This window comes from Eurypyga helias, unplaced genomic scaffold (genome assembly GCF_000690775.1).
Source record: "Eurypyga helias isolate BGI_N326 unplaced genomic scaffold, ASM69077v1 scaffold19054, whole genome shotgun sequence".
In the NCBI taxonomy this organism is placed as follows: Eukaryota; Metazoa; Chordata; class Aves; order Eurypygiformes; family Eurypygidae; genus Eurypyga; species Eurypyga helias.
The window spans coordinates 40,348-65,761 of record NW_010248476.1 but is presented as its reverse complement, the minus strand read 5'-3'; the positions used below and the strand labels follow the sequence as shown (position 1 = coordinate 65,761).

Genomic DNA, 25,414 nt, shown 5'->3' with positions numbered 1-25,414 from the left:
GTGCAGAGGAAGGGAAAAAAATGGAAGGTCAAAGAAACGTATGTAAATGAAACAAGTACCAAAAATCTAAACTGTTTCAACACAGCTATAATCACAGTAGTTTTTAACTGCTTTTAGCACATTGTATGGAAATTCCTTTTTAATTAGCTCAGAGCCAGGTCTGTGCTATGTTTAATGTTGTTTGCCACTCGTGGAAAGTGCAGACTTTGAAAGTGCTTTGGAAAGAAGGTTGGCAGATGATGATAATGGGGAAAGGCAGTTAGCCCTTGGATTAGCTGGAAATTGCTCCTTTTTTAAAAAAAATGTAATTCTGGGTACTGGTAGCCATAGTCTTAACTATGGTCTTAAGATTTCACCATGCTCTTACCATCCCATCCTATTCCACTGTCAAGAACGTAAGTTTTGGAGAAAAGCATCCTATTTCTGTAAAGCTGATCACTGCTAATGGCTCTCTTGCGAAGTCCCCTCTTAGATGCAAGCATATGGATATCTGTTGGGATAAGGAGAGTTCACAGTGGCACAGATTTCAGTTTCTACATTACGGTGTGTGACTAATTCTGAAAAGGAGTCGTTTGGACTGAGTCAGCAGTTGAATACTTTGAAAACACTTAGGCTATCTTGGTTCGGTTTGCGTTGAGCATTAATTTGCTCTGCAGATGGAGAGCCAAACTGATTGGCTGTGTGAGCCTTCAGCAGAAGGTGACTGAGTATGGATCACGTCTGTCTGAGAGAACGTACTTCAGAGAGTAAATTACGAGAAAGCTTCTGAGATTGAGCATGTGTTGGAAGCATAGGGGAGATGAAAATAGCATCAAAAAGCCAGCAGCCTTTGTAGCCAGAGCGCTCAGGGCAAGAGCGAGCAGGGGGGGAACTGCAGTTCTTTGTTTGCAGGGCAGTCTGGATTTTATTACTTGCAAAGTGAAATCACAAGGGGGAATGTCTGTTTTTGATGGGCAGATATGTTGCAACTCGTTTTGAAGAAGGCTGTTCATAAATTTTTCAGCCTAACAGCTTTGAAGATAGTACTGTAATTCTGAGGCTGTGATTCACCTGTCCAGCTCCTGCTTATCGGACAGCCTGCTGGTCCTGTTCCTCTTTCATAATTGCAGGCTGTTAAGTATTGATGCTGGTGCTGTTAATCATAAATTCTGAGTTTTAAAACTTGCTACTCTGTACTCTAATATTACTGCTGGCTACCGAAACCTATTTCCAGTATTTCTGAAGTGCTGTAACAGCAGGTAATTATGCTTGGCCTTCGTTTTTGGTAGACAGATAGGAAATGAGGAATGGATAAAATACTTATCTACCCTCTTTTCCTCTTTTGCAAGAACTGGATTTTGTGGCGCAAAATGAGAAAATTGAAATCTAAGCACAAAACTCTGTGGCGGTAACAAGAAAACTGTCTTAAGAATTTTCTTGTGTTTTGAGGATTTAGAACAATCTAACGACACTTCCTTCTTTTAAAACCCTAGCACAAAAAAATAAAAAATATCTTAGAATTGGGCTCCCAAGAGGCTGTTTCATACAGCTGTCTGTTGACAGTACTGTGGTCCCTATTTGGATCATAGCCAACCTGTGGGGAAAAAATATTTGTTTCTGTAGTGGTAGGATCTTGCGGGGGGGGAAGCAAAGATACCTGAAATTCTTATGAAGGAATTGGTGAGATGCTCATCAATATCTCTAGATACTAAGCATTCAAACATTAGAATTAGGGTTGGAAAGTTGATCTTGATACTTGGGTTATTTCTGAGTTAATTGAAGAAAATGTGGGAGTGGCAACAGAGGATGGATGAGGGAACTGGTTCTCGGTTTCTTCCAGGCTGCTGCTTCTGTGGACTTTGTCCTGCTTCCACTCACATCCTGTTGCCTGGTACTTGGACAGAAGGCTCTTGTTCTGAAAATGAGTGTGGCTGCTCTATGAGATATCTGTCCAGAGACCTCTGGATCCTGCCTCTGCCTGTGAAAAAGGGGTCTTGGGTAGCTTCGATTGTCTTGAGAGTGGGGTCAGGTAATTCTTGACTGACCTTTCTAGGGAATATGTCTGTGTTCTTGCTCAAGTAATAACTAGTGGATTTGAGACTAAACCCAGGCCTGAGTGTCAGTTATCTTTATGATACTGTCTTTAGCTTAATTAAAATTGTTTTACTGGGATGTTTTTTGGGGTTGTGTGGGAGAGGAAGAAATTGAATTTAATCAGAAATATGGGATGTCTCAAATCAACTTACCCACTCTTATCCCCACAGAAATGTAGCTATTGCTGCTGAAGCAAAGGACGCATACCAGAACGCTTGTGCATCTTTTCTGACAAACCACTTTCATTGGAGCTTCCATGGCTTTTTGTGTATGAAAGATGTTTCAATGGAGCCATGGTGCTACAGTTTTTTTCAGAAAACTTAGAATCATAGAATCATAGAATCACTAGGTTGGAAAAGACCTTAGAGATCATCCAGTCCAACCGTATCTGTCCACCACTAAACCATATCTCTCAGCACCTCATCCACCCGTCTCTTAAACACATCCAGGGATGGTGACTCCACCACCTTCCTGGGCAGCCTGTTCCAGTGTGTGATAACCCTTTCGGTGAAGAACTTCTTCCTTACATCCAATCTAAACCTCCCCTGGCGCAGCTTGAGTCCATCCCCCCTCGTCCGATCATCTGTCATTAGGGAGAAGAGACCAACACCCACTTCTCCACAACCTCCTTTCAGGTAGTTGTAGGCAGTGATCAGGTCTCCTCTCAGCCTCCTCTTCTCCAGGCTAAACAAGCCCAGTTCCCTCAGTCGCTCAAAACTTGTTGACTAAGGAAAGATTTTCAATGTTACATGTGATTAATAATTAATAATTTGTGGTATATGATGTGCAAACATCAGATTTCACTGTAGGGAAGGAGTATTTGAATATTTTAAACTTTTTTTTTTTGGTTGTTGCTCTTTAATTCACAGCTGAAATTTAATTTTGAACTGCAGGTAGAGTTCTTCAGTGTGATACAAAAGGAGGTAAATTAAAACCAAGGAAGCCTGTTTACGGGTTGTGATGACCTGTTTAAAGTATGCCCCCTTTGGACTATGATATCCTCAGGCATTATTATCATTTGTCTTCAAGTTGTTCCTTCAGTGTCCCTGTTTAAACATTTGAAATAAAATGGCACCAGACCAAGGGCAGACAGTATGTGACTAAAGCACAATGTAATGAGAAACAGACCTTTTTGAACAATCTGTGGAAGTTTGAATAGCTGATTCATAGGTAGGTTTTGGTAAGTATCTGAGGTTGTCTAGGTCATGTTTGGTCTTCTGACAGTCCAATGTATTCCCACTAGTATTCTTCAGAAAAAGCCTTAGTTTAATACAGAACAGCCTTGCCAGTGGCATACTACCTTATATTGTCCCCGGATTCCAAGAAAAAACAAGACCTGAATATTCATTCTAAAATTCCTCTTTCACTTTTCCCTAGCTGCCTGCTTTGAATCACCTTGGAGATTACTCTGGTGATAATCTTTCTTCTCAGCTGTTTTACACCAAATTTTACTTGTCAAAGCCTTTTCTTGTCCATCAGTTCAACACTGAAGGATTTTTTTCAACTTCTACAAAGACAGTTCTTTTGTCTGTGTATATTATTATCTTGATGTACTGTCCTACAAAATGCTTGCTGTTACGTATTATATCCTGTGTTGCTTTAGATAATAGGAGCTGACTGGTTGCTCCAGCTGCATTTCAGTTACATTGTTTTCTCTTTTAAGTCATAAAATTATTCTGGGTTGAACTGTTAAGTCAGTTATGCTTCTGGATGCAGAGTATGCTTCATCATGCCAGTGTTCTTGTTTGTTCTTCCTAGCACTTGCCTCCTGCCAAATATCCGAGTGTTTTCATAGTCATAGAATGGACCTTACAGACCATCTAGTTCCAACCCCCCTGCCATGGGCAGGGATACCTTCCACTAGACCAGGTTGCTCAAAGCCTCATCCAGCCTGGCCTTGAACACTTCCAGGGATGGGGCATCCACAGCTTCTCTGGGCAACCTGTCCCAGTGCCTCACCACCCTCCCCAGGAAGAACTTCTTCCTTATGTCCTGGTTTCACTTGACTCAACTTTGGTCACTTTCCTTGCTCTGTGAAAGTTAACGTGTATATCTTTAAATGTACATATTAGCGGTACACTTGTTTGTATGCAATATTTGTGACTGAGTAGCTTTTTAGATGTACATCTTGTAGGGCGTTTGCCGGAGGAAGATGTAGGCTGTCAGCTGTGAACATAGTTGTCTCTAATGTATACGGTACCATTGTGAAAGTCCGCAATAAATATGCAAGTGATGCAATCAAGTTCTTGCATAAGTCAAACTGTCAGGTAAGCACAGAAAGAATCGTTACTGCTTCCCTTTATGAGAAGCCCGAGAAGAAGATAGGCATTCTGGCAGATCACAGGAACAGTGCATCATTGAAGTAGTGAGGCTTGAAAATATAAGAATGTTCCTCCAATGTGTTTTAGGACTCTTAGGTATTAGTACTAGCATTCTACAAACCAGGATTTATGCAAGGTGTTCCTGAGACCTCACCTAGAATGCAAGTTTTGGTCACCCCATGAAACTTACTGTTTCCCTACATGAGATCCCTTTTTGATTTTGTCTGTTTTGCAAGAGCAGTGCAGAACACGTGGCAATTACATGAGGGGTTTATGATGTATCCCTGAAGGATCACCGCATGAGATCTCTCTCTGAACAAGAGATGTCTGGCATGGAGTTCTCTAGTGATTCTGTAAGGGTTTTCTGTTGGCTGCCAGTACTTGGCCTCCCCTTCGTATGTCATCCTGTTATAACTGACTGTAAGCCACAATTTTGTAAATTAAATGAAGTACTTCTTTTGGATGCGTTGGCAGAAAAAGGAAAGCTGGGAAGAGTAACTCGTAGCGTAACCAGGCTGCATATGCAATGTATGTGCTGATGTTGTGTGTAAACGTGAAGCTAACCTACTGTAGGCTGGTGTGAGTTGTTCGTACAGTGGGCAACCTTGCAGAGCCTGCTGATAAAATAACTTGCATAGGCGAGTTTGCCTCTAGGCTTCATGCTGGGATTTTAGCAAGGGAGCTAGTCAGAGGCACAGGAACATTACTAGTTCTGTGTACCTCCTAGTTTGATTGTTATTAGTAAATCTTTGGAATCATCTTGATACTTGTGTATGGTTTCCAACCAGCATATTGATGAAAGTTTTCAGTGTACTGTAAAGGGGATTTAGCTAACCCTTCCCCTTTGCCAGTAGCTTTGTGAAATATGTAGGATGAAGAATTGGTTTTGAGTCTCAAAATTTGATTTGCCTTTATCAGAGTCAGTTAAGTGTTCACCCTTAATGTTCTAGATGTACCTACTCATCAGAGGACTCTTAGGGTCATACAGAAATACGTGAAACAAAGAGCTACGTTGCTCTTTTGATACAGTGACTTAATAAATCTATAAGGTAATCAGGATGGGTTGTGGAGGAGGCTTTCTTTCCTGTAGCATTGTCGCACCCTGAATGGAGAATTGTGTTTTCATAGGAAAATTAAACTGAGATGATTGGATGTACCTTCCCTCTCACTGACAAAGCAATCAATTCAGTGCAAAATGAGAATTGACGTGAGCCTCAAAACTTTTAATGAGGCATCTGAGCCAAGTGACAAGATGGTCCAGCTGGTTAATAGCTCATCAAGAATTCAGTTCAGCTGACACTTCAGTTCTGTAATAAGCCGTATGTTATAAACATAAGCCTTATTGTGAACTGGTATCGGATGTCAAACTTATCAATTTATCTTCTGTGGATCAAATAGCAATTTTAAAGTGAAAATAAATAGATGAGCTCTCTTCTAATACTGATTACTTTTGTATAGCCCAGTGTTTTGATTACTGTCCCTTATGTTCCATCTCTCAGGAAGAATAAATCAAATAAAACTTTTAGCCATCTTTTTTCTAGACATCTGTGTAAGGAAGCACAAATGCTGCCTGGAGCAGCCCTAGAATAGAAATGACTGAAGCCTAAACAGTTGCTTGTCATTCTTAGATCAGATTCCTGAGGACCAGGGAGATTCCAGAAGAGGTCATGTCTAAGCCATAGGTTTCATATCTGCTGCTTTAAACTTTTTTCTCCTTACTGGTTGTGTGGAAATATAAGGAAGATATAAAGAAAAATATACAATTGATTTGAATAAGTATGAGTATAGTTTTTAAATTAAGAGCTTCTATGTAGTTTTCATGGCTGTTTTCTGAAGAGTGCAAGTTTCACAAAGGAAATTGTGGGAGTAGGCAATGTACTAATTAGTTTTCATCATTGTTTTGTGTGGAGGTGGAATTTGGTTCAGCTCTTCAGTTTGGCCTGCTTGCTTTGTGCTGATTTGAGAGAGTGGGGAGAGCAGTAGTATAGACTTGCATTAATATGTATATTCACACACAACACAGCTCTGGAAAACCAGTTAGGAATCTGGCAGGCTCACAGGTGGTACAATTTTGCTGATGTGTTGGTTTTTTTTTTATTCCTGGGAAAAGCGAGGTGCTTTACTGCCAGGTATGTCATATTCATACTTCTTAAATTTAAAGTGGAAACCTACAAATCCACACTGGCTGGATTATTTGGAAGCCTGTCAGCTAGCCAGAATATCCTGGCCCGTTTGGAGTTGTATAGGTTCTCGTCTCTTTCCCAGAGGTACTTGAGGCTGGCTGCCCCAGTCTCTAAGGAGTGTCTCTCTTTGAGCACTGGGCATGAACCTGCCATCTAGTATTGCACATGGTGTTGAACTGCACTAGTGCAGCAGTGTAGTTGGCTTTGGCATTGCTGCAAATAAATATCCCCACAGTCTTACTGTAACAAAAGATAAACTTTGGTTCTGAGAGTTGTACTTTAAGTTTCCATGTGATCTTGTAGAAAGAAGAAACATTCTGATCTGCTGTTGTCCTGCAGAGGAACAAAAGTGTTGTTCTACTGCTGTGTTCATGATGCATGCTGTATTTGCATGCTCCTTACACTTCTGATCCCACTTCTGCCACTTGTTCAATGTGAGGAAGTGAGGCAGAATGGCTTCATATCTGACCAAGTTAGTGAGCTCATCTTCCCTGCAGTTCCTCACTGTTTAAAGCATCTTTTGTTTTTGCATGTTCTAGTTATTCTTTACTGCTTGCTTCCTGTACAGCAATAACAGTATTAGCAGTAGACTTGTTCTGAGTGTTCTCATGAATTATGGGATCCTGGAAACTTGAGGATTTAGCCAACTTTGGTTTTTTTTTTTCTAGCTGAAGACCTGGAAGAACCATGTAATTGTGACTCAGTGGGGATGTCCCTTCAAGCATAGGTTAAGTCTATGACATTGCTGCCACCAGGTGTCTTAAATGATGCTACTACTACTGCTGGCACAGGTGCTACTGCATATGTAAAAGTGAGGAGTGGCCATATCAGGGGGATATAATTATTGGTGGTGTTCTCCCCCCACCCCTTTCCTCTGGTGATGAATTACAGCTTGGTCAAAAACTGGCAAACAATTGCAGGACAAAATGGGGAGCAGTCATAGGTAGGCTTTAGGTACAGGTAGTCCCTCCTCAGTGTTAAGGCAAAGTTGTGTTTCTTATTCTCTGGATCTTAAGTATCAACTCTTTCAGGATATGTATAATTGACTTCTTCAGACTGAAGCCTGAATGAGGAAGACTTCTGTCTGTTCCCCTTCTGTCTGATCAATGAGTGTTTCATTTCCATCCTCTTCCTCCTCTTGCCATCAGTTTACCCAAGTATCCTCTCTATCAAGATATATATATAATTTGTTCCTTTAGTTCTGACCTTCAAGCAGCAGCAATAAACTTGCACACTTCTGCTGTATCACTTACCTCTGTAAATGGTAAGAGAAAGGACAAGAAGCAATTTTATGATGCATTTCACTGGGAAACTGTACAACTAATCCCTCGACCTTGTATAGGAGGAAGCCAACAGAAAACATTTACCCTTAATTAGGAGCTTTAAAAGGTGTACTAGATAACTGTTTTAAGCCTACTCTTTTCCATTGTGTTAGGTATGTATATTGCACTTCAGTGTTATTCTCAAGATTGTTACAGGCAGTCTTTGTGGATAGCTTATATTAAATTGATTTTTCTTGTGGAGGCTTGCCAAGTCTCTGTGTGAAATTGTGCTTTCAGTAAGTAAGTGTTAACTTGGCATTGTGCTGCCTATCCTCAGGAACTTTGTCTTCCATTTTCAAACTAAGTTAGGGAGGAAAGGGACTGAGAACTACTGCTTACCAGCATCCGGAATACAGGAATGCTGACATCCTCAGACTTGCTTAGAATTTCTCCTGTGTTATGATTACCTCCTTTTTTTTCCCATTGCAAGTCGTTTTGGGACTCTGCAGCCTAATGTGAAGAAGCGGGTATGTGTTCCCTAAAGCCAGTAACTTTATGTAGCTGCAGAAGGTGATCTTGATTTCTGAATTCCCTCAGTGTGACTAAGGGAGTAACACTTGAAGTAGCTAGCAAGCAAGCAAATGCTTTTTTCCTAAAAACTTTTATTGTAGTCTTTGCAGAGCTGTTCCTGGGGATGTATGACGTGGGAGGGACAGGTCAGGGGCTCCAAAGTTGGGTGATACCTAGCCTTCTGAAAGCAAGGTTTGGGCATTGCAGCTTTATGGCAAAGATGACTGGCTCTTGTTGCTGCTGTTCTTGCTTTTGGCAAGTAGCTCTTTGGTTTTTCTTTTTTTTTTTTTTCAGCTTATATTTTGGCTAATGTATGTATTTTGGGGGGGAGAAGTAGTACTTGGTTTATCTAAAGCACAAATGGCACGTAGTAAGGCAGTGTGTTTTATTAGATTACTCCGTACATGTGTGGAATGCAGGCTAGGAGCATTGACAGCTACATTCTGGCAACTCTTGATCTAGTGGCTTCTCATGTACTACTTTGGGGTATCTTAATCTTGCACTCACTGCCCTCAGTACCCTCAGTTTTCATGTACTGTTTTTTCTAAACTCTTTGTATTGAGCAGCTGCTAATCTTTGTGCTTGATGGTCTTCCCAGGTGCGCTGAGAGCCTGTGAATTTCAGCATCAACCCCTGTGATCCAGTGTAGAGACTGTAGGCACTTCCCGTGAAAGGCTGGGCTGTTTGGAAGGTGGGAGAGTCATAGCACAAAGCATACATGAAGTGGGAGTTGTCTGAAGACTGGATGTCTTCCATTAAGTGTGCAGACCTGATTCCTAACTCTGTGGTTAGCTAAAGGTTTATGTAACTTTACAAACATTCTATTATACAATTAAGCTCTCGGGCAGGGTGCTTGAATGCTCTGGGCGTTTGAGAAACGTGGCTGTCAAATGAGAAATCCCTTGCATGCTGTTTTTGGAACAGCAGCAGTTCAGCTCCATTTAACCAGTTTTTTGTGTTGAGTGGTTTGTAGAGAGGTATACTGGTGGAAGGATCTGTGCAGATCCTTGATTGGTTTTCATGTCTGTTGCTGTACAGGGAAGCATTCTGAACAGTCTCTTCTCCCTCCTTCCCTTTTTTCTCTCTTTCTAACGAGTCTGTAGCACTGGAAAGTCAGGGGTAGTTTATTGTTGAGACAGAAAAGTAGATGCATTCTTATGCACTGAGACTTCCACTTTAGGTACCAACTGTGTAATGTTGGATGATTTTTAAGCTCAGTGGATTCTTTGTTGATATTTAGTTAATCTAGCTCAGTGGTCACTGTGCTCATTTTTCCTCAACTGCTAGATTTTTTCAGGATGAGAACACTGCAACCCACAAAGCCTCAGCTCCATTAACGGCGCTGAATATCAGAGTGCTGTCTTGCTAGCTTCTCCTCTGATGACCCCTCATTAACCTTGCCTAAAAGGCTCTGCAAGCCTTTTATTCTCATATGCTGCAGAAATGCACACAGAAGAACATTTGTCTCTTTCGTATTCTACTTCTTCCTCTGAATAATAGGCTGGGAGCAGCAGTGTCTTCCCCTCAAATTTACAGACATTTGGAAAGCTTGATAAAACGCTGCTTGATGTAACCTCAGCACAGATAGATAATTTACCTTGATTGTGATTCAGGCTATCTATAATTCAACAGCACTTTGAAGTCTGTCATGGCTGTACATTTTCAGGTCACACCACTTGAAGACAGTTCTTTGCTGCTAATTTTTCTAGTGCATCTCTTTGGATAAAAGCTACGTGCTCTAGTCTAGCTTAAAAAAATAAAACACCCAAAACAGCAACCCACTGACCGTCTGCAATGTAGCTACATAGAATTTTTGGATCTAGTGGTAGGATATGCAGTAAAACCTGTCTGTAGTATGTAAAGTGTCCAGCCTTTCTGTTTCCTCTGTATTGATTAACTTCCTAATATTGTGTAAGAGAAAACAGCTCTAAATTGTGTAGCAGCTGGTACTGAGTTTTTTTAAAAAAAACAAACCAAACAAAAAAAACCAAAACAGTTTAAAGTTGACCCCCATCACCTGTGAATCTACTTTATTTGTAGAAGATGGAGGCCCTGGGAAGTTTCTGGCTCAGGTTTGTCCTGTTGTGCATAAAGGTTTCCTGGTACTTTTGGTTATGTTAATTGCACCTGATGTTAAGAAACAGAAAATCACCTTTGGGGCTGTGTAGCATAAGTTAGCAGACCTAGTTCCTTCTGTGTAGAGTACTTCTCTTGATACCCCCTTGCTTGGTATTCTGTAGCATGTGTTTGAGGGTGAAGTGCAGTGTGTCTCTCCTGCCTGACTGTGTCCATTTAATGCCAGCTGAGTTGCCCTAGGATGTAGCTCAGGTCACTTGGTGTCCGGTAGTGAAGACGGATAGTGGAGGCGAGACCCTTAGTTGTGCTTGGTCTGAACGAAGGGCAGACCTGCTTCAGGTGCTTGAGCCGGGCTCTGCAACCATTTACTTGCTCAGGAAAACTGTGGACAGCTAGAAGGGAAAATGTATGAGAAGTTACTCGGAGTCAATGGGTATGTGACCAATCCAGTTGAAATTTAAGATTGATTTAGGTGCCAGGAATGTATTTCCTTTCCTCATTAAGGATGCTGAATAGATACTAAGCCTTGTCTGAAAAAAAAAAATCAAAGGAGTACAGGCATTTTTTGGTGATGAGCTTTGCTTTTTGTGGCTTGGTGCAATAGTTAATCTTGGGGGTGGGGGGTGGTTTTGGGTTTGGGTTGTGTGGGGTTTTTTTGGTGGGTTTTTTTTTTAACACTTATAAAAGGTACCTAGGTATGGGGAAAGAAAGAGGGTAGTAACGATTCTGTTCAACTTGTGCCTCTGTATCTGTAAATGAGGTACATCAGTGGTGAAAGAGTAAGCCTGTACCTGGCTTATCACCAGTGACAGAGATCCCTGTTTTACATTGAATAATGTAAACACATCCGATAGCTCTTTCCTGACCAGAAGACATCATAGGGGAAGTGCACGGATAAATGGAAACAGCCAAGAAAAGCTTATTGAATCGTTCTGAGCTGAACAATTGTTTCACTTGCTGCCTGTCTCTGTTCAGGCCCCTGGCACTGCAGAACCGCGGGTCACGTGCTGGGAAGCCTTGCTGTTTGTCCTGGCTTGTCAAAACAATTTAATGTAGGTGGAAAGGAATGAATGAAATGAACGGAGTGGGCTTGATGCATCTGTTTCAGTTTGTTCGAAGGGCAGCCCAGTGATTGGGATGTGACACTTAAGTCCTCTGGGGAAGCTATCAGTTCTGGAAGAACAATGCTGGCCATTTTATAGGATAGCTAAATCCATTTTAAGAAGCAAGCTTTCCTACAGTTTAACAGCTTTGTATATTTTTAAATATTTGGGCTATATCTGCTCAGCATGTGCTAACCAAGAGACAAGAATGAGATTTGCTGACTTCCAGACTTAAGACTTTGTCTGCCTAAGGTTGCTTCATTGTGGTAAAAAAAGACTGGGGAGGAGGGAAGGTGCCCTTTTTTTACATTTCACTGGTAGGAATTCCAAAACCAATTTGTCTTGGAACAATAGGATAACAAGCCATATATTAACTACTATTCTTAAAGTGATGCCAATGGAAAAGCATCTTATGTGTCTATTTTGTTTAGTTTCTGGCTGTTTGATTTTAAAATAATCAAAGAAAACATTCAATTTGGTTAACCAATCTTACACTTTGATACTGGAATGTTAAGCTGCAAAACATCGATTTTTTGCTTCCAGATGGAAACAGCAAATACATGCTGAAATGATCCATCCATGTACATATTTAGACCGTAAGCTACATGGAGAAGGCTGCAGGGAATAGATCTGGTTATTTGATTCACCCTCGATATAATGGAGTGCTTGCTTTGAGTGATATGCCACAAACCTTTTGCTACCTTGTTAGAGCTGGAGATAGAGCTGAGGATCTTGCATTCTTGCAGACCTGCTCAGAGGTCACAGTGGAATCCCAGTACCATCGCAAGCAGCTGCCCTGTTGGAAAGACGCATTTGGGCTTTTGAGTCTCTGGGAGTATGCACTTACAAGCGAGGATTGTGAAAGCTGCCCTCTTCCCAAACTCTTGAAAAATGATCTTTTAAATTCTCATTAAATGGTGATGGCTTCCTTCTCTGTGCTACGCCTCTGCTGTACAGCAGGTTTGTGTTTGGATTTTGTGTGATTCCAAGATGTTCTCATTCCCCTGCCTTTCCTCAGCTATTCATACCTGATGTGGCTCGCAGCACCATTTCTGTTCCCAAATTGCATGTGGTGCTCTTATTTTCTTGCTTATCTCAAATTCTTAGTAGCTGCAGCTGCTTGAATTGCTTCTTTGTACAAGAAAGAGCATGAAGTTGTCACATTTACCCATGCTAACAGCTCAGTGGATGCCAAACTGTAGTATTTTGGATGGGCTTTGTTCTAGACCATCCTTATGCAGTGTGGGAAAACTGTCTAATATGCTGTGAAGTTTGGGTGTATGGAATACTCAGGTTTTGAAAGTGTACTCGTAATGTTTAAATGGCATGGTAACTTGTAGGCTATTTGCAGGGGCATGAGAATGTGGTTTGTACAAGTACAAGCAGTCACCGTGTATACAGATTTTTTTTTTTTTGGTATAAGTATATGTGAGACCTAATATTGAATGCTACGGTTGTTTTTTGAGGTATATTCACCCCTTTTCTGTTACCTAGCATTAGTGTTCCTCTAAGGAAAGAAATGTAAATAGCTGTTACCAGTGAGTCTGTGGGTTGTGTGTCTAAGGAAATGATAGTGGTTAAAGGTAGTGTCACAGGTCTTGTGAAACAAGTGGCCTCTCTCTTTTCGGTACAGCTCTGTTTAATGTTCACGTTTGCAGCTGCAGCATGCTACTGAAGGGTGTGATGTTTCCTTGGTTGCAAAAACATGGCCATCTTCACTGGGAAATTTATTAGCCTGTGTTGTGTCCAAACTTGTCCCAGATCATTAGGGCATTGTGACTTTCAAAGAAGCGTTGATTTACTTAGTATGTTGTCAGTGTCCTGGTGTTTTTATTTTCTTTTAATACCAGCACTGAAGTGTTGGAGTGTCTGTTTTAAATGTCGCAGATATGTTTGCAGGAACATGATGCTACCACTGGTGCGAGCAGAGAGAGAAAGGAGTTAAAATATGCATGCCCGTTGAGTCTGTTCATTGATAAGAGTGATTAGCACTTGTTTCTATTTGGGGCTGGGAGTACAGTGGTAGGGAGAACTGCGTAAGGCCCTTAAGGGAGGTCAGGTTTACATAGATGATGGTGAGAACTTTGTGAAGTGTAGTCTAAACCTGGTTAGTGGTGTTTGCGACAAAGAACTTTAAAATGCACAAAATAAAGGAAATTTAATCCAATGCACATCTAAAATCTAGGTTTCGGATGAAGATGCATGCAAGTGTTCATATTAAGTAGCTAAACCTAAATGATTATAAAAGTAGTTGTTGCAGCCTTACTTTTATAACCGCTATATATAATTATTGAGTTTACAACTATACACTAGTTTTAAAATGTGGGTTATATGGATCAAGTGCAGAGGCTGAGAAGACTGCTCTATTTTACCCAAGTCAGGTAATGACTGAATTAGAGCAGGAGAGGAGGAGGAAACTGGAAGAAAAAGAGTCTACAAACTCTCAATTTGTACCTCTGAGAATAATCAGATTGTAAGGAAAAATATATATGACTGTAGTAGGCTGCCTTCTAAATAGAGTATTTAAGGGTAATTACAAACAAGATGGCATGTAAGACTGCTGATGCTTACTTGTTCACTGGCTGTACCCAACTGTTTTTCAAGTTGTTGCTTCTGAGTAAGAAATCAAGCAAAGCTTTTTGACGTTACCTTTTCTTTTTCATTAGGATCGGAAGCTGTCCAAGTCGGAGCGACAAAGATTTAAAGAGGAAGCCGGGATGCTGAAAGGCCTTCAGCATCCCAATATTGTCAGGTTCTATGATTCCTGGGAGTCTACAGTCAAAGGAAAAAAGTGTATTGTTCTTGTGACGGAACTCATGACATCTGGGACATTGAAAACGTAAGTGACCTAAGGAATGTCGAAGCATATAAGGATCATTAGCACCAAATCGGAACACTGGAAGTAGACCATGTTTTAGAATAGATAAGAACAGAGCCCTTTTTGCTGTGGGCTAAACTTTTGTGGGGAAATTCTTGTGTAAGAGGAGCCTCAGTAGCACTGCAGGGTATGGTAGTACATCGTTTAAGTTAGTAAACTGGTTGTGTTCTCCCTTGGGTTGTACTAGTAAGCACATGTGGAAAAACTCTAGGTTTTTGAGAGCTCAGGAAGATGGTGCTCTATTTTCACTTCTCAGAATTCTTTGTGTTCCTCTCCAGCTGCCTTCCATTTAGCATAAGCTGGTTGGTAAAGTCCAAAGCACAGATCAATTCACCTCTTTTAGGAGGTTTGGGCTGTTACTATAGTACAAATAATATGTAATAAGAAAAAAACCCCACCAACTATTTGTTTAGCTGAAACTTCATGAAGTAGTACCTAACAAGAATCTGAAAGCATACAGATGCCTGCAGTTTCAACCTCTGACTTAACTTGAGTAAAACTAAGTCTATTTTTAAGCCAGAGTTAAAGCAGACACCAGCAAACCAAACTGCTGCGAGGTCCCTCTAGTGGCCTGTGGAGTCTGCGGGGAGTTAGATTCGAGTCGTGCCTGTGCCTTGCAGTGTAGAAACTTGCAGAGCTGTGAACTTGTTGGTGGGCATCCAGTCATCATTAATCTGCTGGAAATAAAACTGCCAGCATTTGAAATTCAGGGACTGGGGGTCCTTGTCTTAATTCAGAACCCATTTAAGTCTTGGAGAGGCATTCAAATCCTAAATGTGTAAGCAGGCTGTAGGAGCTGGAAACAATTTGTAATCTATTTGGTTAAAATAGCCTGTGAGCGTCTTGTGTTTTTACGATGCTTATTGATAGCCACAAATGGACATACTTAAGGAAAAAATGGCTCTTTGGGAGTCTAGACTGCAATTACAGGCAAGTGTTTGTCTCTTGAAATAGTACTGGAGGGCTGAAGATACTGCAGCTTTCTTTTTATTTTAAAATAATAGATCTGGTGCTCCATGTGCTGTTTTCGGAGCAGTAATAGAGTACAAGTTTTATGGCTTTGTACAGATGCCTTTTATTTCAAGTTACCTAATTTTATGCTAGAATATGTAGTGTCAGATTTAACTTTTTTTTCCTTTCTTACTCCTTTCTCCCCACACAGCTTTTAATATTTGGGTTGGCATGTTATGTGGTGGCATAAGCAAGATGATAAAGTAATGGTAGACCATTAAAGTAGGGTGTTGGTAGGAAGAAACACCTCAGACTTGCTGGCTATAGGATTATTTTGTATTTTGAGGGATGAAGGTCTTTTTTATTTTATCTGGAAAGAACTAATAGGCTCTTTAATTGAAGATCTTTTAAACTGTAGACTTCTGGGTGGACTTCCGCCTCCCCCCCCCCCCTGTTCTATAATTCGTGTTACAATTGTGATTTATTTTTTACAGTGATTTTTTTTGTTGTTGTTTTTCCTGTCTGTGTCACTTGAGACTTGACAGGTGAACTATTTGGGAAACTTCTATGTGCCACATTTAATATGATTAAGTACTTCATGTACCTGTGTCCTCTTTGTAGATTTACACTGCACACTCATGTTTGCTTGTGATACTTGACTATCACTTCCATATCTTTTTCAGTATGTTTGCATTACCTGCATTTAGTAAGTGATACCTTCCTTGTTTTGAGACTTGGGGCAGAGAGATTGTTGTCACTTGGTGTAAAAAAAAAAAAAAAAAGTAAGCAGAATTGTGGTCATATATTAATTAAAGAAAATTTTCCTTGTGGTTTTTTTTGTATTTGTGTACATTTAGATATAAATACACATAAATAATGTTAAAATATTGTGGACTCATTCTTTTCAAATGCTGTCTGTTTCTGACTTTTAATATTGCACGTAGAACAGTCCCTGAAATTCTGCATTCCACTGGAAAAGTTTTACAACTCAGTTGTTAAGAAACTGCTTTCTGTTATTGTATGCTATCATGGAATTAATGTTGGGGAGAAAAAAATGGAGTTGTCTGTTTCAGGTCTTGATTAAAAATGGCTGTCTTCATTAATACTATAATCTGACTTGGGTCTCAGCCACTAGTTTTGTCTAAGGTCGTTTTTGTGTGTGTGTGTTCCTGATCCACTTTAAGGAAACGTGGCAGCTATCTGATAGGACACATACCTTCATAAATACCTCTGTTAAGTTTGTAGGGTTTCCTCTAGCTTCTTGAGCTGAGGAGCTGTAAGTCAGCAGCCTTCCTGCTAAATAAAACCCAAACCCAACACTCAACAAGATACCCCACTAAAATAGCCTTGAGCCACAAAGCCAAACTCTAGTTTATTCATTGAAGCCAACTGTAAAGAAAGGCTCGTGTTCTCCTATTTGCTTGTATTCTGTGCACAGAGCAAGTGTCTATCTCTTTAAGAACTGAGTACTGGACTGTAAAATAGACAAGAAGGACAGTCACTGGGCAGGAACAAGTTCAGTGGCGGGCCACCGAGGTGGTCAGGTGCTGCAGTACCTGCTGTGTGAAGAGGGGCTGAGGGAACTGGACTTGGTCATTCTGGAGAAGAGGATCCACTGGGGGAGACCCAACAGCAGCCTTTCAGGGCACATGAGGGAGTCAGTCAGGCTCTTCACAGTGGTCAGGGTGGTGGGATTAGAGACAACAGGCAGAAATTGCAGCAAAAGGGCTTCAGACTGATAGGAGGAGCTGTTTCCGCAGTGGTAGGCAGTGGAACAGGTTGCCCCAAGATGCTGTGCGGGCTCTGTCCTCGGAGATAAGTAGAAACCTGTCTGGATACAGCCCAGAGGAACCATGTGTCTGACTTAATGGCTGGCCTTACCTTGAGCAGCAACGTGGACTAGAAACCTCCTGAGGTCTCTTCGAGCCCGAGTTGTCCTATGATTTTGGGAGAATTGAAAACATACTGGCTAGTAGTGTTGCCTTTGTATTTTTGTGTGTGTATATGCTTCCATTTCAAAATGGTTTCTTTCTTCAGTGACATGTGACTTAGTTCATTAATGTTATGGCAGAATGACCGCAACGCTGCAGGATGCTGAGTGACAGTTGGACCCAGGTCCTTTAACAGTGAGAAGCTGGCAGTAGAGTAGCATATTTGAAACCAAGAATGTCATTAGGGATTCCAGATGCTGAACTGAAGTGCCACTATCATGTGATCTTTGGAACAGGCTCAAGAGACATGAATGAGGGTTGTGTCAATTGCAAGAATTCAAGTGGTAGCTGATGTGATCCAGAACCTCCTTCAGTTTGTCTCTTTCCTTCGCTTGGCTTTCTCCCCGGCTGTCTCTACATTCTGTTTTGAGACTTGGTTTCTTTCTGGAACTGGGTCCCAATTGCTTTTACAGATCTGTTTTCACAGCAGGATTATTGCTAGCAACTTGATTTTTCCAGATCTTTTGAACTGGAGAAATTAAAGTAAAAGGGATTAATATACTGCAATTTTTATGTTGGCATTGCTTTAGGGGATTTCATCAAGACACTTTCAGCTGATTAAGTGAATATGCAGGGGAGACTGAACACTACCACAGAATAATTGAACACGACTTGGTTTTATTTTAAGATTGTAGCTGCTAGACTCCATGCTGGTCACAGAATTTACTACCAGTTTTGCAGTAGTGGGAAACTGGTCTTTTTATCTGAGACTTTGACTAACATTGGCTGAATAAGAATAAAGTCCTTCCTCTGCACAGCATGTTAGTTCCTTTCTCTAAGCGTATTTCAGCCCATGCTTTTTCAAAAGGAAGCAAACAACTCTTCACTTCAAATTGTTTTACCCAAAGAGAAGTGGTGAGAATACACTGCTGGAAAGCACTTGAATACTAGCACAGGTTATTCACCTTGTGGCATCTCTAATCTGTTGAAGAGTAGAATAAGATCATCTTAGGTCACAAGCATTGGAAAATGTTTATGGTATGAAACTCTAATCTTCTGAGATGGGATTTTGAAAAGCAGCAATGTTAGAACAATTAAGACTGGGTCACATTCTACCCACAAAGAGATACCGATTTGTCTATGATCTCCATGTCAATTATTTGGCAGAGCCTTTTAAAAGATTTTACTGCCCTGTCAATATCTGTCTATAGTTTTGAAGTAGTGAGTAGTGCCAGTCAGATTCAGGTGATCAAACCCTGTCCTGCACCTGGGATGTGATCTCTAAGAATTTCTAATTTGCTTGACAACTCAACGAGTAAATTTGAAGCAGATGGAAAGTGTAACCTGTAAAGCTTTATCAGAGTGCTTGGACTGATATTGCTAACTAAGGTATTACAACTTCAGGGCTTTTACACAGTTTGCAACAACTCTGCACTAAGTTGGTGGTTATTTGTAGTTTGGCTCTAGTACTCCACCTTCCTGCTCAGTTGTATGTGGTTGTAACTATTGGAGCAGTTTCAGGATAAGAGGGAAGAAGAAAACCTCTTAAATGAGTAGATAAAGAAATGAGTAGATAAAGAGTTGTAATACATAAGCCTTTAACTCTTTGAGGGAAGCAGTGCCTTAAAACTTCACAAGCAAACGGTCTAATCATCATAGGGTATCTTCGTATGCAAATGAATTATTAGCTATAGGCATTTATATTTATCTTTTTAGCAGTAGAGTCTCATGGCAAGAAGAAAGGGGGTAGGCTTTAGGAGCAGGAATCATCTTTAGCTCCTCTGGAGGCTTGACATGCCCAGGTAGACTTTAAAATAGAAGGTGAGGTTGAAATTTGTGTATCTCTATAATTACTGCTTTTTTTACTTCAGAACAGCAAATGATACAGCATAATCAGCTACTTGTTAGCAGAGCCTGTTTAACCTACTGTTACTTTTTTCATTAGGTATTTGAAAAGATTTAAAGTGATGAAAATCAAAGTACTGCGAAGCTGGTGCCGTCAGATACTGAAAGGCTTACAATTTCTACACACGCGCACTCCTCCCATCATTCATAGAGACTTAAAATGCGACAACATCTTCATTACTGGCCCCACTGGATCAGTCAAGATTGGAGATCTTGGTCTGGCAACCCTGAAACGAGCTTCTTTTGCCAAAAGTGTGATAGGTAAGCCTCTCGTGTTTTGGAGGCGGCTGAGCCTCCGAATTTGGAAACTTGAGTATTCTGAGAGCTTTCCTTAAAAATATGTGGTTTCAAAGGTACATGGTCAAAGCCTGGAAATGTGTAGGCTTTTTTCTTGATTGCTGAGGTCGTTCCGTGTTCCTGATGAGGTTACATGTGAAAACCTTGGTTGTGCTTTTGATACTTGTATATTAACACTGAGTATTTTGGAATATAGATTCATTGCCCTGCCCAACAGTTCAGTGCAACATTGTTGATAAAACCACTCTTGACTACATGTAAATCTCAGCTCTAACATGAGGATCATTCTTCAAGAAATGGACAAATGGATTTTGATGACCAAACAATGTTTTGATGGAGTGTAGCATTAATTTATACAGCCAATTTTTTTTTTGCCACCAGGGGCTAATATTACATCTTTTACTTTTTGAGTAATCAGAAACGAAGATATATCAAAGAAAGCTAATATAGATATATGTATTATATCACAGTCAAGAGTGTGATATAATGCCTTAGGGAGTCTGTAGAATGTGGATTTATCAGAGTCAGGAGGATTCATTGGGGAAATACTGGCTTATACTGTCTCTGTTCTTGTATATCCACTACTAACCTCTTCCAGAAATTGATTTGATGGAACTAGTATAGTTTTTTTTCTTGTGAATTCTTGAAAGAATTGGTTTTATCAGCTTTGTTTTTATAGTTGGGTGAATAGACTGCAGGGAATGAAGTCGCTCTCACTCTTGGTATTTAGCACTTGCTAAAACACAGTATTACTCAACAGTCCTATGCTAGATTCCTAGATGGGATCAGTGGTGTATACCTGTAAATTGTCTTGCAGTCTGTTGCTGAAATATTTCCTGCTGCTTAACCAGGTGAAAGTCTTACTAGGAAAGAAAAGTATCTAGTATTAAAAAGAAAAAATTTCTTCAGCATACTGATCTTATCCTCAAACTTATAATTGGAGTGTTACTGCTTCATATCTAGCTATCTGCTAACAGTCAGCCTTTGGACAAGTGACTCCAAGTACACTCTCCTCTTTTGGCTTAGTGTGGTGAAAACAAGTGATGTGGCTACAGAAGGATTTGTAAATGGTCTTGAATCTGGTGTCTGCAGGAAATAATTCTGTGCTTCAATTTACAAAAAGCAAATCTGCATCTCTGGCTTAAAGTAAATCTGATCATACAGCGCATTCCCTCTGCTTACAGAGGGGACGCTGTGATGCTTCACTGGGCAATAATTTTCTGCACACTATTTAAATGGGACTTGTTGAATCTCACGCTCTATGCCTGTAACTCAATCTCTCTGTATTTCTGAGTATTTTTGACTGTAGGATGTCCCTCACTAATGCCTGTATCTGCAGTAGGCCTATAAATATACTGCAGGTGGGAAGGTAAGTATATGAAGAAAAGGGCTCTGGTGAGTGGCCTTTGCAGAAAATTACTTTATCCTTTTTTAATGAAGATTTATATTACATTTATATAAAGAGTCTTTCATTGCAAGGCCTTTCCCGAACCATTCTACTTCAGAAGTAGATGGAGAGCACCAGGTCAGAGACTAGCTGTGGGCTCTTACCAATACTACTTCTTTTGCAGCAGAGGGCAGCCAGGTAACTTTTGAAACAAGGTTTAATGTGCCTCCTTTCTTGCAGGGAGAAAAGGTAAGTGTCTTAACCCTCCTTAGTATTTGGTTTGTAGCCTGTGGCTAGTCTACAGTTTTTCCCACTTCTTATCCCCTCCCCTTCATTTGACTCCAGCCTGATCCAGTCAGTTTTGATACTGACATTAACTAACACGCATAAACCAGGAACTGTATCAATCCTTTCATGACAATCCTATTCCGTAAAGGCCTTGCAACGGAAGACTCACAAAGTATGTTGATGCAACAGAGTGACTGAGGGTTTCCTCCCTCTTCTTTTTGCCTCCACTTTCTCTTGTCTCACAGGTCTCCCCATCTGCTCCCTCCTGCGGTGAGTAACGCCAGCAGCCTCTGCTCGCTTTGAGACATTTAGAGTCTGAATCGTTCTTTTAATTTAAGGTACCCCAGAGTTCATGGCCCCCGAGATGTATGAGGAGAAATATGATGAATCCGTTGATGTATATGCTTTTGGGATGTGTATGCTAGAGATGGCCACGTCTGAGTATCCTTATTCCGAGTGCCAAAATGCTGCGCAGATCTACCGTCGAGTGACCAGTGTAAGTCCCTCCCCACTGCTGATTCTAAAGCTACTACTACTAGCAGCTAAGGAGTACAGCTGGGTAGTGTGCTGCTGTGCAAATGTGTGTGGGGAAGAGAGGCTGAAAAAAGGCTTTTGGGGGATGGGTGGACAAGTACAGAATAGTTCAACTTACCAGTCAGTCAGAAGCCTGCAAAATATGTGACTGAAAATAAATTTTGCTAGTTAAAAACCCCCAAACTCAAACCCAAAATCAAAACAAAAAATCACATCAAAATAATAGATTTTTTTGTAAGCCACTGGGGGTGGGATGGGGGGTGGGAAGTGGTGGAAATACTTCAGTCTTGAAGATTAAGTGGTAACTTTGTTCTGTGAAATAAAGCTGGATCACAAATTCTGCCTGCCAAGGCAAATAATAAATTGTTACCTGGAGTGATTTTAAGTTAATAGCTTACTGAATTCCAAAAGGCTCTTAGCTACTGTGTGTCGAGCACACTTGTAGTTAGGCAGTGGAAGTACTTGAGGAACAGCAGGGCCGTATTCTACCCTGCAAAGTGCTGGCTGGTGTAGTGGTGGAGGTGGAGGCATGGCCACTGAGACCAAACAGGGCTGAGAAGTCAAGCAGGAGACTGGTTTGCTCATCTGAGCAGACTAAGTGGAACCTACACACCCTGAATGTAGGAATCGGAACTGTGGTGCTAGAAATGTTCAGAATGGTTGTGATCCCTAAAACAGTGTCATGAAGCCTATCCCTGTATATAGGTGTATATATACACATATCTGTTTTACTGCACACATGATAAACTGCACCATGTTCTGCCTTCCTGATGTAAGCATTTGGAAAGAACAGTGAGCTTGCCACTTGAGGAAGGAAGAATTTGCGTTAGATTTCTCAAACACCTGTGTGGATGTGCAAAGGGAGGGAAAAACTTACCTCTTTCTCCAATCCGTTGACAAATGACTTCCTCTTAATCTGTGTGTATTATCGTGGACAGGCTGAGGATTTAATAAACTCTTTGGTTAGCTTGGAAAAATAAAATGCGCTTATTGCTAATGCGTCACACATTAAAAGGCGACATAACAACTGACTTAAAGATGTGGAAGGAAGGGTCTTCATGCCAGAAGTAATGAATTCTGTATCTCTTTTTTGAAGGGGAATATTGCAGAGGCGTAGAAGGAGGGAGAAAGAAGGGATAAATGGGCACTTTTGCTTTTGAAGAGATGTTAGTGAGTTTATATATAAATTATATACATGCAGCATCTTTTTTTGCATGTTGGTGGTGTCTGTAATTTTCTAAATAAAGAAGAAAAACAAGGGTTAAGTCTAACCTTTAGTCTGCTTATAGCATAATCTGATCTGCGAGCTATTTGGATCCGTGAAGGAAAACTAAGTGTCTTACCTGAACTTTCTTAGTGGTACCTTTTGCTATGCTCATCTGTGTGTGTTGGCCAGAGCCCAAGAAACATAATTGGCATTGGTGGTGTCTGTAATTTTCTAAATAAAGAAGAAAAACAAGGGTTAAGTCTAACCTTTAGTCTGCTTATAGCATAATCTGATCTGCGAGCTATTTGGATCCGTGAAGGAAAACTGTCTTACCTGAACTTTCTTAGTAGTACCTTTTGCTATGCTCATCTGTGTGCGTTGGCCAGAGCCCAAGAAACATAATTGGCATGGACACTTTTTCTGCCCTGCTTATTCCTTAAAAGTTACTAGGAACTGAGCTGTGGTGGGAATAATCAGCTTTGGAGACAATCTCAGGCTTGGAAGTCCCCAGGTGTTAGAGCTGTCTCTTTCCTGATCTGTGGAGTACTTAGCAATTGGAAAGCCTTGTAGGGGCTTGTAGCAGGCAAACTTATCTACAGACTTACCAGGGTTCGACTTACCTCTTCTATTATTCTTGATGCTTCTTTCTCCCCACTGTTTTTGGTTGAATGTTGAACTTCTGAGTGGATGAAAAACGTGGGTAACTTGTTCAGTCTGTCCAACCCCACCTTCTACTGTATTCTGCTGCTGCTGGCTTTTCACAGATGGATTTTCCGCCCCCCCTGCTGTTTCATCTGCTGCTCGAGAACTCTAAAATGTACTTTGATGTGAAATAAAATAAATTTTGTTTTCTTCCAGAAGAAGCAAAGGACAGGAAGGTAAATGAAATGTATATTTCTGTGTCTAGGCAGAGACTGAAAGGCTGTATTTTGGTATACTTGGGTTTGTTTATTTTATTGTAGTCATAGAGGTTTATTTAAAAAAAAACCTCAAGAAATCAAAACCCAACCACAAACAAAACATGAACAGCTTCCAAGGAAGACTTTCAATGAAGAAAAGGCAATATTATCTGGAAATAGAGCACAAACCTGTCTTTACTGGTAATAGGGAATTCACTGTTTCTTCTGCAATAAGTAAAACAGGACCATGTTATAAAATGTTCTCCTAGTTTGTGAAAGCTCTGTGAAGCAATGTGAAAGAGCCGTATGGTTTTCTGCCTTTGTCCTTTGCACCCTGTTAAAGAAAATAAGATTTTCCTTTCATTTCAAAGGAGGCTTCAGAAATTTAGACAGTGTCTGCAGTTGTGGGTCGGAGGGGAGTTGGAGCAATTGAGTCCTTAAAAGGACAGTGAGTGACTCATCAATAACAGTGGAGTTGGAAGACTTCCTGTGCAGGTGAATCCAATGGTACTTACCAACACATCTCCTTCTTACGTGTTGGCAGGTGAATATGGTTTTTGGAAGATGTGTACTACTAGTTTCAACCCCATAGTTTGCTGCTTTCCTAGGCATGTGTAGGATTATTTTGAGGTATCAGCTGTAGCCCTGCTGTGCCTTCAATAAAAGGATTATTTTATCTGGATGCATATGCAAGAGACCAGAGGAAGAGACAATTATAACGATCTGCTATTGCCAGTTGTGAAAGCTTATGGAATGTGGGAGCCTAAAAACCACTGAAACGCTCAAGACTCTAAAATCAAAATGTGCAGCCCCTCAGTGCAAGCAATACAAACTTTAATTGATTTCCTTCATCCCCTTTGCAGTAACTATTAAGCTTAGTAAAAAGCAGAGCTTCAGTCCTTGCTATTGTTTAGGACAAAAGCCTGTAACACGGCTTAATGCCCAGGGCGTCTCTGGAGCGGACCTGGTACTGCCAGCTCACATTTTCTCCCATTTTGGCTGTGTTGGTCTATTTTCTAGGCCGGCCTTCAGCCGCATTACGTTTTGCCCTTACACCCTTTGTGATAAGGATTGCTCTAGCTGATGCCCAGATCCTGCGGTGTTGGGTTGGAGTGTTTGCCAGGATTGCTCAGAGCACTCAGTTACGTGTTCTACCTCTTCTGTTCAGGGTCCTCCCTTGTGGTTGGAAGCAGTTTTCTGATCAAGTAAGTAATAGTCAGGTGAGCGACGATCTAGGTATGAGGTCTAAATGCTGAAGTCTGCTGTTAGACAATACAGATGAGCATCCTGCCATGTTCTGTCTCACTGGAAAGCTCCTGGTTTTCTTTAAAGCAGTGATGAGGTAAAGTTCCTTTATTTTCCCTGGCCCAATAAACAGAACTGCAATTAAATGGGTTTTCTGGCTCACTTGAAGAAAGTTTTTTATTTTTTTTTCAGTAGAAGGATTTGGGTAAATGCCTGGCTTAAAAAAAAGACTGCCTGTAATATGTAGGGCTCAAGGTGTTACGCTGCTGGAATTGGCTCTACAGTGCCAGTAAGGAATTCAGCA

At 40.8% G+C, this 25,414-nt stretch overlaps 1 protein-coding gene across 1 annotated transcript in view; it reads left to right on the top strand.

The window, feature by feature from the left end:
• LOC104509208 (serine/threonine-protein kinase WNK1-like) overlaps positions 1-25,414 on the top strand; it is a gene marked incomplete at both ends in the record, with an annotated part of 83,295 nt that overhangs the window by 19,071 nt on the left and 38,810 nt on the right. Inside the window, 3 exons of the mRNA XM_010151067.1 lie at positions 14,255-14,427; positions 19,294-19,514; positions 21,564-21,721. Of these exons, the coding sequence (XP_010149369.1) occupies positions 14,255-14,427; positions 19,294-19,514; positions 21,564-21,721 (552 nt within the window). The remainder of the gene's footprint in view (positions 1-14,254; positions 14,428-19,293; positions 19,515-21,563; positions 21,722-25,414) is intronic.